At 43.4% G+C, this 12269-nt stretch overlaps 1 protein-coding gene across 1 annotated transcript; it reads left to right on the top strand.

The window, feature by feature from the left end:
* Nucleotides 1-4481: 4481 nt before the first annotated feature.
* IL19 (interleukin 19) lies at nucleotides 4482-11524 on the top strand. Its single transcript, XM_042782617.1, has 5 exons — nucleotides 4482-4625; nucleotides 4779-4835; nucleotides 7318-7470; nucleotides 8786-8860; nucleotides 11426-11524. The coding sequence occupies exons 1-5, from the start codon at nucleotides 4482-4484 to the stop codon at nucleotides 11522-11524; spliced, it is 528 nt and encodes a 175-aa protein (XP_042638551.1).
* The last annotated feature ends 745 nt before the right edge of the window (nucleotides 11525-12269 follow it).

Below are 12269 nucleotides of genomic sequence, written 5' to 3'. Positions count from 1 at the left end.
AAATATTATCTCAGGGCAATAATAGGGGTTCATACAACCTTCATGGCTCCAGAAAGTCTGTAGTCCATAAGAATTTGAGATTCTATATTGCATCTTCCCCCCTTTTGATTAGAATTTTTATTTATACAGGATCTTTGATCAAAATGTATGAGCAATTCTTGAAGTTGGAGTAGATAGTGGGTAGAGGTAGGAGACTGGAAGGCATGAGAGAACTGTGTCTTATATATGTCACACTGAGAGGCTTCCTTATTCTAACTCTCTGGTCTTCTTTCACATTCTATCTGCTTCCCTATTTAACAATGTTGTGGTAGTTAAGGTTGTGTGTCATCTTAGCAGGATCATGGTTCTGAGTGGCTTGGCAGCTGAATGTAGTTATTCCCTGTGATGAGATTGTAATCAGCCAAGTAGTTGAAAGACAGTTACCTTTGGGGTGTATATATATATAATTTCCACTGCTTTTTTGCACATCTGTATCCTGCATTTGGCCAAGTCTTTATCTCCAATTCCTGGGCTTGAACAAGTGGCCAGCTGGTGAAAGTTTACAGAGCAAATTCATTTTCCATACAGCAGTTCATACACATTTTGTTTCATGACATTGACTGCAATTCCCCACAATGAAACAGCTCTCTTCTCACTTCCTCCCTATGGTTACATCTTCCCTGTATCCTTCTTTCCTATGCATTCTTGCCCCCTGAGCTATCTCCCTGTGCAACACTGCCCTTATGTTCTCCCACGATTGATTGCTCCAGGGGGTATATCTACCTGATGTAAATGTTCATCTCATATGCCTGTCTATTTGGCTGGAAGCTGCAGGAGTGAGTTCACTTCCAGACCTGAAGGGGAGCTAGGGGTCATAGTCTCAGGAGTCTAACCAGGCTCTATTAGACCAACAACTCCAGTGTTTTTCAATTTTTTTCTTCATGATTTTGAGTTTTATTCCACATTGTTCTCCCACTCTATCCAGGATCTCCTGCACTGATCCCCCTTTGAGTGGCTGACAGTGGTAGCTGTGTACCATCTAGTTCTTCTAAAAGCTCACCATTTATTTTATCTATTTTACTAGCTTCAGAAATGTCTTTAACAACATGCCCAATATCCCACAGAGAAGTAGTAGAACCAAGGTTTCAGTCCGGAGCTAGATTGTGAATCACTACAATCTATTACCTCCCTCAACACATGTTATTTTATTATGTCTACGATACTAGACAGCAATGTTTCCAACCCCTGAAGTTCCTTTCCTGGGACTTAGTCCAGCAAGAAAGTCCCAAGTTTTCCACTTTCTCTTTCTTTTCTGCCATTTCCCTGCCCACCTCTCTATCTCTCCTGTCTGGCTACAGGCCCAAACTTTGCAATATTCTTTGTACCAGCACTGCGTCCATGGGGCCAATGTAGTCTTTTTTGTCATTGTCCCCATCACAAAGTTGTTTCATTTGGTAAAATAAGCTGTTTCTTCTGGGTGCTCATGTTTGGGGAGGACAATCCTTCCATCACCTAGAGTCCCGATGCTTTGGATAACTAATGGTATAGAACTTGTGTAAAGGAGTAATTTAGATACAGGGTCTTCTGCCACAAGAACAAGGATTCCAGCCTGTGTTCCTTGCTCTGCTACTGGCTGCTCTTGAACTTCTTTATTTCTCATTCTCATATTCTCTCCCTGCATTAGTTCTAGAGAATGAAATGGCCCTCTGGGGGGCAGGGGGACACTGACAAGGAAAGAGGTGATGTCTAAAAAGATCCTTGTATTCCTGAGGAAAAATAAATGTTACTGTGAATTAAACAAAATAGTGCATTAAAGCATTTAGCTAGTACCTGGCACCTGGTGGGCACTCCAGGCCATATGAAGTATCAGGGAGATGACTGGAACTGGCTGCTGGGAGGGAGAGACTGGCAAGAGAGTGCTTTGTTGAGTTTGCCTACAAGCTACAGTTGGTGGCATGCCCTAGCTCTCAGGAAAGTGACCTAACTTGGATTTTTTTTTTTTTTTTTTTCTGTATGGACACAGCATTGCAAGCAATTCTCATTTGCATGGAGATGGGGAGCTCAATTTTCCTAGAAGCTGCATGTCAGGACCCAGAAGAAAGAGATATTTCTCAGTATGATTAATCAGTAGTACCTCAAAGAAGACAGAAAAGAAAACTTTAAAGGAAATGAGTTGCTAAGAAAATGAGGGGAAAAACGGTCTTCCAAAGGCAGACCCACCCAACAAAACTTAACAGCATTTCCTCTTAGCCACCTTCATAAAAGTGACCAGCCCTCTCCACATGGCACAGAGACTGGAGACAAGAGATTCAGGAGACGTAACAAGAAGCCTGGCCGGCACCCAGTGAGAGGTGAGTTCTTGTATCCTCCGTTACCCTCCTGTTTCCAGCCTTCCCAGCTGCAGGTAGGTGACAAGCTTGCTTGTGTATGGTCTATGATGTCCCAGGAGCTGGGCATTTTGTAGGATGACAAGGGGCACTTCACATAGGGATGAACTTTCTAGTACCTTATTTTCAATGAGAAGAGATGGAGAGTGAGAAAGAAAAGAAAGGAAAGGAGAGACGGAAGAAGAAAGGAAGGAAGGGGGAAAGAAGCTAATATTCCTCAGATTGGTTACTTTTGCTTATATTAGTTAACATAACTTTTTTTTTGTTCCAGAAACTGTGCTTTAAAATGTGTTACCTTTTCTAAGTCTCTTAATCTTTTTGGAGTATTAAATCTTTCTTAACATGCACCCTAAAAAGAAATGGTTTCCTCTCTAGTTGGTGTCAGGGAAACAGCTGGGATCTCCAGGTAAGATGCCAGAGAGAAACACCATCCAATCCGGGAGCAGTCTTGCAGGTGGTGTGGAGGAGTGGTAAGGAGCATGGACTCAGGGTTAGCCTCTGTCACTTGCTTGCCACATACCTCAGACAGTTAACTTCTTTAACTTCTCTAAGTGTTAATTAGGAGCTCTGGTGGCACTCTGGGCATTCTGCTTCTGTAAAAGTTTTATAGCCTTAGAAACCCTTTATAGCAGTTCTATTCTGTCCTATAGCATTGCTATGAGTCAAAATCTACTTGATGTCACTGTGTTGGTTTTTTTTGAAAAAAGTGTTAGTTCCCTCATTAGTAAAATGGGAATGGAAACAGGACCTGTTTATGAACATTAAATGACACACAAGGCAAGCGTGTATTTGGGGAATTGGGGGGGGGAGGGGTCAGGGTCAACTGTGGTTCACATTCTCCCCTTTATGTTCTTTATTGTTATGCTCTGAAGCACCCTCAACTGGCTTTCTATATTTGGTTATCTCCCTCCCTGCCGTTGTTGTTGTTGTTATGTGCCATCGAGTAGACCCCAATTCATAGCGACCCATCCTTGGGTTTCCAAGAAGTGGCTGGTGGGTTTGAACTGCCAGCCTTCTGGTTAGCAGTCAAGTGCCTTAGGCACCATGCTACCACAGCCCTCCCTGCCACTGCCCCCTAAACTGCACATACCTCACTACGCACCCCATTGCAAACAAGAGCTTGGTGATTGGAGGGCTCTGGGAAGAGTGACAGTCAATTCACACATGTTGGTGTAAGATTTACCTTGTAAGGCTCAGCTCCGTGAGCTGAAACTTCAACTAAAACTGGAAAAAGTCAGAGAAAGATAACTCTGTGAACGGCACAATTATCCTTGGTGAGTTTTTCTGTATATGTATTATATGACATGATTTAAAATGGTTAAATGAGAAGAAGGGGCTGGGGGAGAGAGAGAAAGGACAGAAGCCGCAGGAATGGTGAGAGAGCTAGAAGAGGCAGCAAGCATCTTAGGGGCTAGCCCCACCTAGAGACTAGCTGCAAACTGCATCTCATACCCTCCGACTCACCGAATGACAGATGAGAAGCCACCAACTTGGCAGCCTTCGTTACTCCTCACTGGGGCTAATTAGTTATTAGGAGATGTCTTGTGCCTCCCTTTCCCATCTTCTCCAGAAGGTTTGATCTGTATAGTTGATTTCAAACGAATGATTTGAAACAGATACACATTGGGGGTGTATGATAAAACGAAGTCACTTATTTCAGGGGCAAACATGAAAAAACAAGTGTGCTTTTATGGTTTTTCAGATCTGTTGCCTAATTCCTAGGGCGTATTACCAACCCTGTTTTTCCCATTTAACTAATTAAAAACAATGCTTTTCACACCCACTCCCACCCGCATTGACAATGTGAGCCGTTGAGTCATAGTAGAGTGATATGCACACAAATATGTTCCCTGGGACTGGGGAGAGCACTGTATCATGCTTTCTTGGGGTGGAGGTGGGGTCATGGGGAGTGTGGGTAGGTGGAAAGGCTCAAATACAATTGATGCAGGAAAGCCAGAAATGAGACAGATGCCCCTGAAAGGCCACCAGGCTGAGGTGTTGAGCCTGTTTTCCTGGCTGCAGGTTGGTCCAAAGGGGAAACCAAGCAGGGTCTTCTATTTCATTGCTCTCTCTCTTGGCTAGGCAGCTAGCTGACTTCCTTTCTTCCCGCAGGATATGAAGATACAAGGTGTTTCCCTCTGCCTCCTGGGCATGACGTTCTTCCTGTGCTCAGTGCAGGCCCGAAGTATCAAGAGATGTTCACCTTCCATGGACACCAACCCTGTAAAAGAGAGTTTTCAAGGAATCAAAGGAGCCATTGTGAGTACAGGTTTGAGGTTAAGCTGTGGGCAAGGGGATGTGCGTCTCCTTGTATCTTAGCTTGAAAAGCAAATTCCTTCTCATTAGCTTTTGTGTCTCAGGAGAACACTAAGTATTCATCACTTGTGTTTGTTCCTATGTTCCTCTCCACAGCAAACAAAGGACACCTTAAAAAATGTCACTATCCTGTCCAACCTGCACAGCATTAAGGTATTGTCTGTTCTTTGCTGTATTTTTATCTTTATGGTGAAGTAGCCCTGGGTTGAGAAGCCCCATTCTCTCACCTTCTCTTTCATCATCTTCAGTGACTTCTAAAGGTGCCAGCCTTCTCATCTGTCAACTGATTATTTAGGGCACACTAGTGTCCCAGGGACTTTGAGACTCTGGGTGATATTAAAAAAGTGCCATTTACCAACAGAGTATTTGGGATACCTGGGGGCTCAAAGGGGACAGGGTTTCCATGGCTTGGGGTAATACTGGAAGGTTTCATAGGGCAGGTAAGAAAAGGAACAAGCAACTTTAAAGCTGACTAGTTTGTGGGTTTGTGGAAAAAAGAGAGGAAGGAGTTCTGGGAGCACAAGAGGATTAAGAGATTAGTGAAGATAGAAATATGTGCCAGGAGACAGTGAATGGACCAAGTTTGCAGTGTGAGGAACATGCAGGTGACTGGTGAAGATGAAGTGGAAAGATACACTGGGATCATTTTATAAGGACCTTGAAGACCAAGCTGAGCCTCAGTCTTGTAATAGAGGCAGTGGGGAGTCATTAAAGGTTTTGGAATGAGGATGTTATATGACTACAAAATGTTTTAGAAAGACAGTCTGGTAGTAATGTTATTGGACAACCTGAGGCAAGAAAGCCAGTGAGGAGGTCAGTCCAATAGTCCTAACAAAAAGTGATGAGAGTATGTTACAAAACTAGTATCCTATCCTTAGTGTCCTATCATTTGTTGTTGTTGTTGTTGTTATTTGCCATCGAGTCGGCCCCGACTCATAGCGACCCCTCCTTGGGTTTCCGAGGCAGTATCACTACGGAAGTAGGATTGCCCAACCTTCCTTCTGAGGAGTGGCTGGTGGGTTTGAACCGCCAGCCTTCTGGTTAGCAGTCAAGTGCCTTAGGCACTATGCTACCAGAGCTCCTGTCCTATCATTTACAAGGTGATAATTCACTCTACAATAAGGGCCACTGAGTGGTGCTTTTGAAAGTGAACTCCTGCAGTACTTGTGTACTTGTCTAGAAGCTTCCAGTGTTTTCAGGTACTTATGTGGCTGAGGGCAAGGTATATCTGCAATGAGCTACTTTCTCCTTGGGCTTCTCTGCATGTGTGAGAGAGATACCTCCATAATTCTTCTAGGGCAGTATTTGGCTGATTTATTTGTGGCAAGCAGATGTAGCCACTCACTAGATAATGTTCCAGCCAACTATATTATATACTCATAGGAAGGGACAAGACGATCATTTATTCCCAAACCATCATTTTCAAATGAGGAAGCTGAGACTCCAGGAGGGAAAATGACTAGTTAGTGGGTGGGCCCTAATAGACCCCCTTAAGTCTCTTGCCCCATCTTAAGGCTCTTTCCCTCTCAAGTTCTAGAAACAGCTAATGTGGAGTAAGGAAAGGGATAGGTCTTTATCATGTCATTTGCCTCCCTTTCTCCTTTCCTTCCCTCCATCCTTCCTTCCTGTTTTCCTATGTTCCGTTTTCTAGTGAAACGAACATGCAGGTATGTAACTTTTCTCTCTTTTGGTTAAAAGAGCCAGCAGGAGTGGAGCCAGAGAGGGTTTTTTGTGTTGCAAATAGAGTTTGCCATTTAGGAAAATCAGACTGTAGGACAAGTCGGGCTTTGCTCCTTTAATGTCAATGAAGATAGATGAGCTGTGCACTGTAGATTCCCTCTAGTCTGACATTCTTAGAAGCCATAAATCATGCATCTAATAACTCACTAGCACGCAGGACAGGGTGCAAGCTGTTAGAAGGAAACTCAGTCTGGCCAGCTCCTCTGAGAGCCCTGCTTAGGGGTCCTGTCTTAGAGAGAGCTACACACTGCAGGTGAGAACCTAGCTGATGTGATTTACCCAGCTGTCAGTCTCCATTCTTGCAAATCTCAGCACCATCCAAAAGAGGCTGCATTTTAAAAGGACAAACAAGAGGAGACCAAGCAGGGTGACCCGCAGCAGAGAACTGGGATGCTGAGCCGGCTGAACATAGCATTGTAACAACTGAAGGAAGACATGTCTAGCACAATGCCTTGCACACTACAAAAAAGCTGTAGAATAAATACATGCTGATGAATGGGAGATGGTACAGACAGGGACACTTTGGTGTGACATGAAGAAGTACTTTTCAAGAAAGTTCCTTAGCCATTGGTCCTCTCAAAGAGAGGTGCCTGATTCTTGAAAGGGTTTAAGCAGGATGCTGTAGAGTTGGGAATGCTGGAGAGAGAATTCTATCCTATGAGTGGATTCTGGGGCTTGTATCTCTTGTTAATATAGCTCCTGGTCATAAAAAAAGAAGACTCTCATCATAAGTAGCTTTGATGTGGTAAAAGAGAATGAACACTCTGAGACCATTATGATTTTTTAGAAAATGACTTTTCTTGTTCTTTGCTGCCTCTGCCCCAGTAAGTTGCTTTGGTCTTTAAGATAATCAGAGAAAGGGGCCTTTGGGGACTTGTCTAATTTGTGTCTGTAGCCCTTAGACATGTGCTGTGTGACCAGGGAGCTCCTAGAATTCTACGTGGAGAGAGTGTTCAAGTACCGTGAGAAGTTGAGCCTTCAAATCTCAAGAGCAGTCAGCAGCATTTCCAATTCTTTCCTCGCCCTGCAGAGGACTGTGCAGCCCTGTGTGAGTCACCCAATATTCTAAGCATCTGTTCCTCCTCTGACCTGGGAGGGCCCAGGACATGCTGGCCACAGTCAGCTTTCTAAAATGGATCCTAGAATCAGAGGAAATTTGGTGCTGTAGTGCCTAAGGCACTTGACAGTTAATGAGAAGGTTGGTGGTTCAAATCCACCAGCCACTCCACAGAAGAAAGCCTGGGCAATCCACTGCCATAAAGATTTACCACCTCAGAAACCCAAAGGGGGTCATTATGAGTTGGAATCCACTCGATAGCAGTGAGTTTGGTTTGGATTTTTTGGTTGTTCATTGGGAGAACTCTCATGAACCTCTTCTAGTGGTCACTTTCTGCCTGCAGATACCTCACCAGACTTGAATTTCCTTGTGGATAATCCTCCCAGGGTGACCAGCTTATGTCAGAGTATTCCTGCCTGGGCTGAGATGGGAGAGAGGCATGCCAAGAATCCCAGGTTTATCATAAGTACACTCCAGGTTTCTTTGGCTGTTTTTTGGCCCTTGTGAGTTTCCATATCAGTTAACCTCTCTGTAAACCAGTCTCCATTCTAGCTGCTGTTGAATAGAATCCAACTCATGGCTCCCCAGGATTTTCAATGGGTGATTTTCAGAACTGGATCACCAGGCCTTTCTTTCAAAGTATCATTGGGTGGGCTTGAACCACCAACTTTCTGCTAGCAGCCAAGTGTGTGAACCATTTGTACCACCCAAGGACTTCAACCTCTTGGTAATTCCTTGGTATAGCCTATTCCTAAGAATTGCATATAAATTCATTGTGATCTAATAATAATAATAATAATAATAATAATAATAATAATAATAAAGCATCAACAAAACTTTAGCTCAAGAAAACCTGGGTTTTATCCCCATCCTTGCCAATGATACCCTGTGTGACATGCTACTTCACCTCTCTGGGCCTCATATTCTAAAGCTGTTATAAAGGGTAATGATGCCAACCAAATGGATTCATTTAACCAGTTATTTAACCAATTGATTCAGGAATTATTTGTTGAGTGGCTCTCGTGTTGGGTGCTGGGTTCACAGAGTGGTGAAAAGAGAGATAGGAGCCTGCTCTCCTGGCATCTATAGTCCTGTGGACTGTAAACTTGGAAAAAGTAAAAACCCGAGACAAATGTAAGGCTGCTTTACAAACAGACCTACTTTCCCTTGGCTGCTCCTACCTGAGCTTACCTTCAGAGTATTAGGAGAGAGGTGGTGGACAGGGTGGGTCAAGGTGGGGTGGGTCAAGGTGGGGTGGGTCAAGGTGGGAAGGTCCTCTGACCATGCTCTCCTCCATCCATCACAGAAGGAGCATAATCTGTGTCCCTGCAGTGAGGAAGCCACCGATGCAACCAGAAACATCAACAACAACTATGAGGAGGTATGGGGCCAGGAAGGGGGAGCCTGGTGGAGAGAGTGCCAATCCCTCAGCCTCCTCTCCACTTAGATTCATTCATTCACTCAACAAGTAATTATCACAACCCTTCCCAATTCTATCTGTCTGCACAGTGTGTGGCTCTTACTTCATTTGCTCATTCCCTGGACTCCCCTTCCTCACCACCTTCTACCATTTCCTCATACACTGACATATCAGGCCTAACCTGTGTTAAGCTTTAAGGGGAAGCACATACTGTGTAAGATGGGGTGATACAGAGGGAGCAAAGGGGCCCAATGAAATGTAGGCTGGTTTGTGTGGAACAGGAGTCCCTCGGTGGCACAACAGTTAAGTACTTGGTTACTAACCAAAAGATTGGTGGTTCAAAGCCACCAGCTGCTCCACAGGAGAAAGATGTGACAGTCTGCTTCTGGAAACCCTATGGGGCAGGTCTGCTGTGTCCTATATTGATGCTATGAGTTGGAATTGATTGGATGTCACACAACAATAGCAACATGTGTTGAATAGGAGTCTCTGGATGGCACAAATAGCTAAACATTGACCATTAGCAGAAAGATTGGCAGTTTGAACCCACCAGAGGCATCTCAGAAACCAGGCCATGTGATCTGCTTCTGAAAAGTCACAGTTTTGAAAACCCTGTGGAGTGGTTCTACTCTGCACACGTGGGGTCACTGTGACTGAGTCAGAATCAACTCAACAAAGCAAGCAACAACAACACATGAGGAACATGTCTCCTGTGAGGTGTCACTGTCCTACAGCTGTCATCAGCATTCTATGTGATGACATGGAATCACAGTGCTTGTGAGACTTTAATGTGCATATGAATCACTTAAAGATCTTGTAAAAATGCAGATTCTGATTCAGTAGCTATCAGGCGAGGCCTGAGATTCTGCACTTTGACCACACTCTCAAATGATGCCAATGCTTTGGATAGCAAGGAGGTAGGGAGTCTCTTCAGAGCTCTGCTTCTTCATGGAGAGGCTCTGTAGGATAATATTAATAATAGCTAAGAGTCATATTAAGAAGCTCTGGTGGTGTAGTGCCTAAGGCATTTGACTGCTAACCAGAGGTTAATGGTTCAAACCCACCAGCCACCCTGTGGAAAGAAGACTGAGCAATTTACTTCTGTAAAGATTTACTCCCTTGGAAACCCAGTGGGAGTCGCTATGAGTCAGAATTGACTCGATGGCAGTGAGTTTTGTTTTTGTTTTTTTTAAGAGTCATATTTTTATTCCGATCCAGGTATTGCTCTAAGCACACACATTTATTCCTCACAATAACGACACAAGGCAGATGTAATTATTTGCATTTTATAAAGTAGGAAACCAAGACACCAGAAAACCCAAACCCAAACCAAATAACAACAACAACAATTGCCATTAAGTCAATTCCAATTCATGGAGACTCTATGTGTGTCACAGTAGAAGTGTGCTCCAAAGTGTTTTCCATGGCTGATTTTCAGGAAGCGGATCAGGAGGTCTGTATTCTAAAGTATCTCTGGTCAGACTTGAATCTCCAACCTTTGGGTTAGCAGCTGAGCACACTAACCATTTGCACCAGCAGGAACTCCTAACCAAAACACAAATATATTAAACCTCTTGACTAAGTTCTCACAGACACTAAATGATGGAAGTAGTATTTGACCCCACACTGTGTAGGTTTTGAATTTTACCACCCCCTAGTCTGCTATGGAAAACAAAACAAAACAAAACAAAAATCAAACTCACTGCCATTGAGTCGATTCTGCTTCATAGTGACTCCCAACAGGTTTCCAATGCTGTAAATCTTTACAGAAGTCTTTCTTCCTCAGAGCGGCTGGTGAATTCAAACCACTGACCTTTGGTTAGCAGCCTTAACCATTCACTACAGAAGGAAACCTGGATTTTGGATTCTAATTGCAGCTCTACTACTAACCATCTGGGTGATGTTGAGTGGGGTTTCAATGCTTTAAACCCCTTTGGGGTTTCAGTGCTTTAGTGTCAAATGGGGAGAACATACTCTCTTCCTATTGTGTAGCAGCTCTGGTGGTGCTATGGTAAGGCATTGTGCTGCTAACCAAAAGGTCAGTGGTTCAAGCTCACTATTGCTCTATAGGAGAAAGATGAGGCAGTCTGCTTCTGTAAAGATGCACAGCCTTGGAAACCTTATGGGGGTTGCTATGAGTTGGAATAGACTTGATGGCAGTGGGTTTGGTTTGGTTTGGGGTAAGCAGAAGTAATAAAGCAAATTGGTGAAAAAGAAAATCAGAGGAGGAACTGACCAGTTGGACAAGCATAGTGTGGAAAACAAAAGGGTGAAGAAAGAAGGAAAAGATTGAAGACTTTTCATTTTATTATAAGGAGTTGACATGCTTTAAATACTTGTTTGTGGAGAAAAATTTTCGTTGTCTGTTAGGAAAATGGTTTTGAGTGTACATGCTCTGCAAATATATTTGATGAATAAAAAGAAAGCCTTGTGGAGAGCAGAGCACAGGAAGGCTGATTTGGAAACTATTACCAGTCTATGAATCTCTATAAAGGCAGATTCTTATGATGATTTCACTGTTTTCAGTTGGAGGTCCAATCTGCTGTCATCAAGTCCCTGGGAGAGCTGGATGTCTTTATAGCCTGGATTGACAAGAACTACCATCAAGAAACTTCCACAGCTTGACACCAAGAGAAGAGCAGCCCTTGTGAGATTTCCTGTGGAAGACAAACCAACTGGAAGAGGAGGGAGACAGGGGAAGTCCACCATTTTTATGCACATAAGAGTCTATTTGGAGAAACATCTCCATTTGATATTCTGACACCATGGCTGGGACATTGTAGAGAAAATTCTGGGTTTGAGCAGATCTCACCCTGCAGCTGAAAACCTCCCTGGCTGTCTCAGGTTATCTGATTGCTCAAATATTTTGCTGTTGTGTTTATCATGAAATATGCCTGTTGAAACATCCTGTTACCCCTCCTGGAAGGAAAGGGTCTGCTTCCCCTAATTTATTGTGAAGTTGTTTATCCCATGTCAGTGATATGAGCTAAGCGATATCTTGTAGTGCACATTGTACTGACTTGATTTTTCTGAATAAACTGTGTGATTTACTGATGAGTAGAAGTGTCTTCTGATTCAGGGAGGGTTAAGTCAAGGAATCAAAGGGAGACTATTAGAAATAAAAAAGGACTTTCAAGAACATATGTAAATGGGGAAAATGAGGACTAGTGAGGAATGAGAATTTACCCAGGTTCCCAAAGCAAGTTAGTGAAGAAAAGAGTTCTAAAGTGAGTCTAACTTTTCCATCCAATATCCTTTATTTTCTATACCATAATGATCACAAAAATGGTACTAAGGGCTTCTGACTACTGATTCCTGGACATGACTCCATTTTTGACCTCCTCTCTGTCTCTCTGTCTTCACTGTTTGT

The sequence above is a fragment of the Orycteropus afer genome, unplaced genomic scaffold (assembly GCF_000298275.1).
Source record: "Orycteropus afer afer isolate SDZICR_OR568_19922 unplaced genomic scaffold, OryAfe1.0 scaffold00013, whole genome shotgun sequence".
Classification (NCBI taxonomy): domain Eukaryota; kingdom Metazoa; phylum Chordata; class Mammalia; order Tubulidentata; family Orycteropodidae; genus Orycteropus; species Orycteropus afer.
This window is presented reverse-complemented; position numbering and strand designations above follow the sequence as displayed.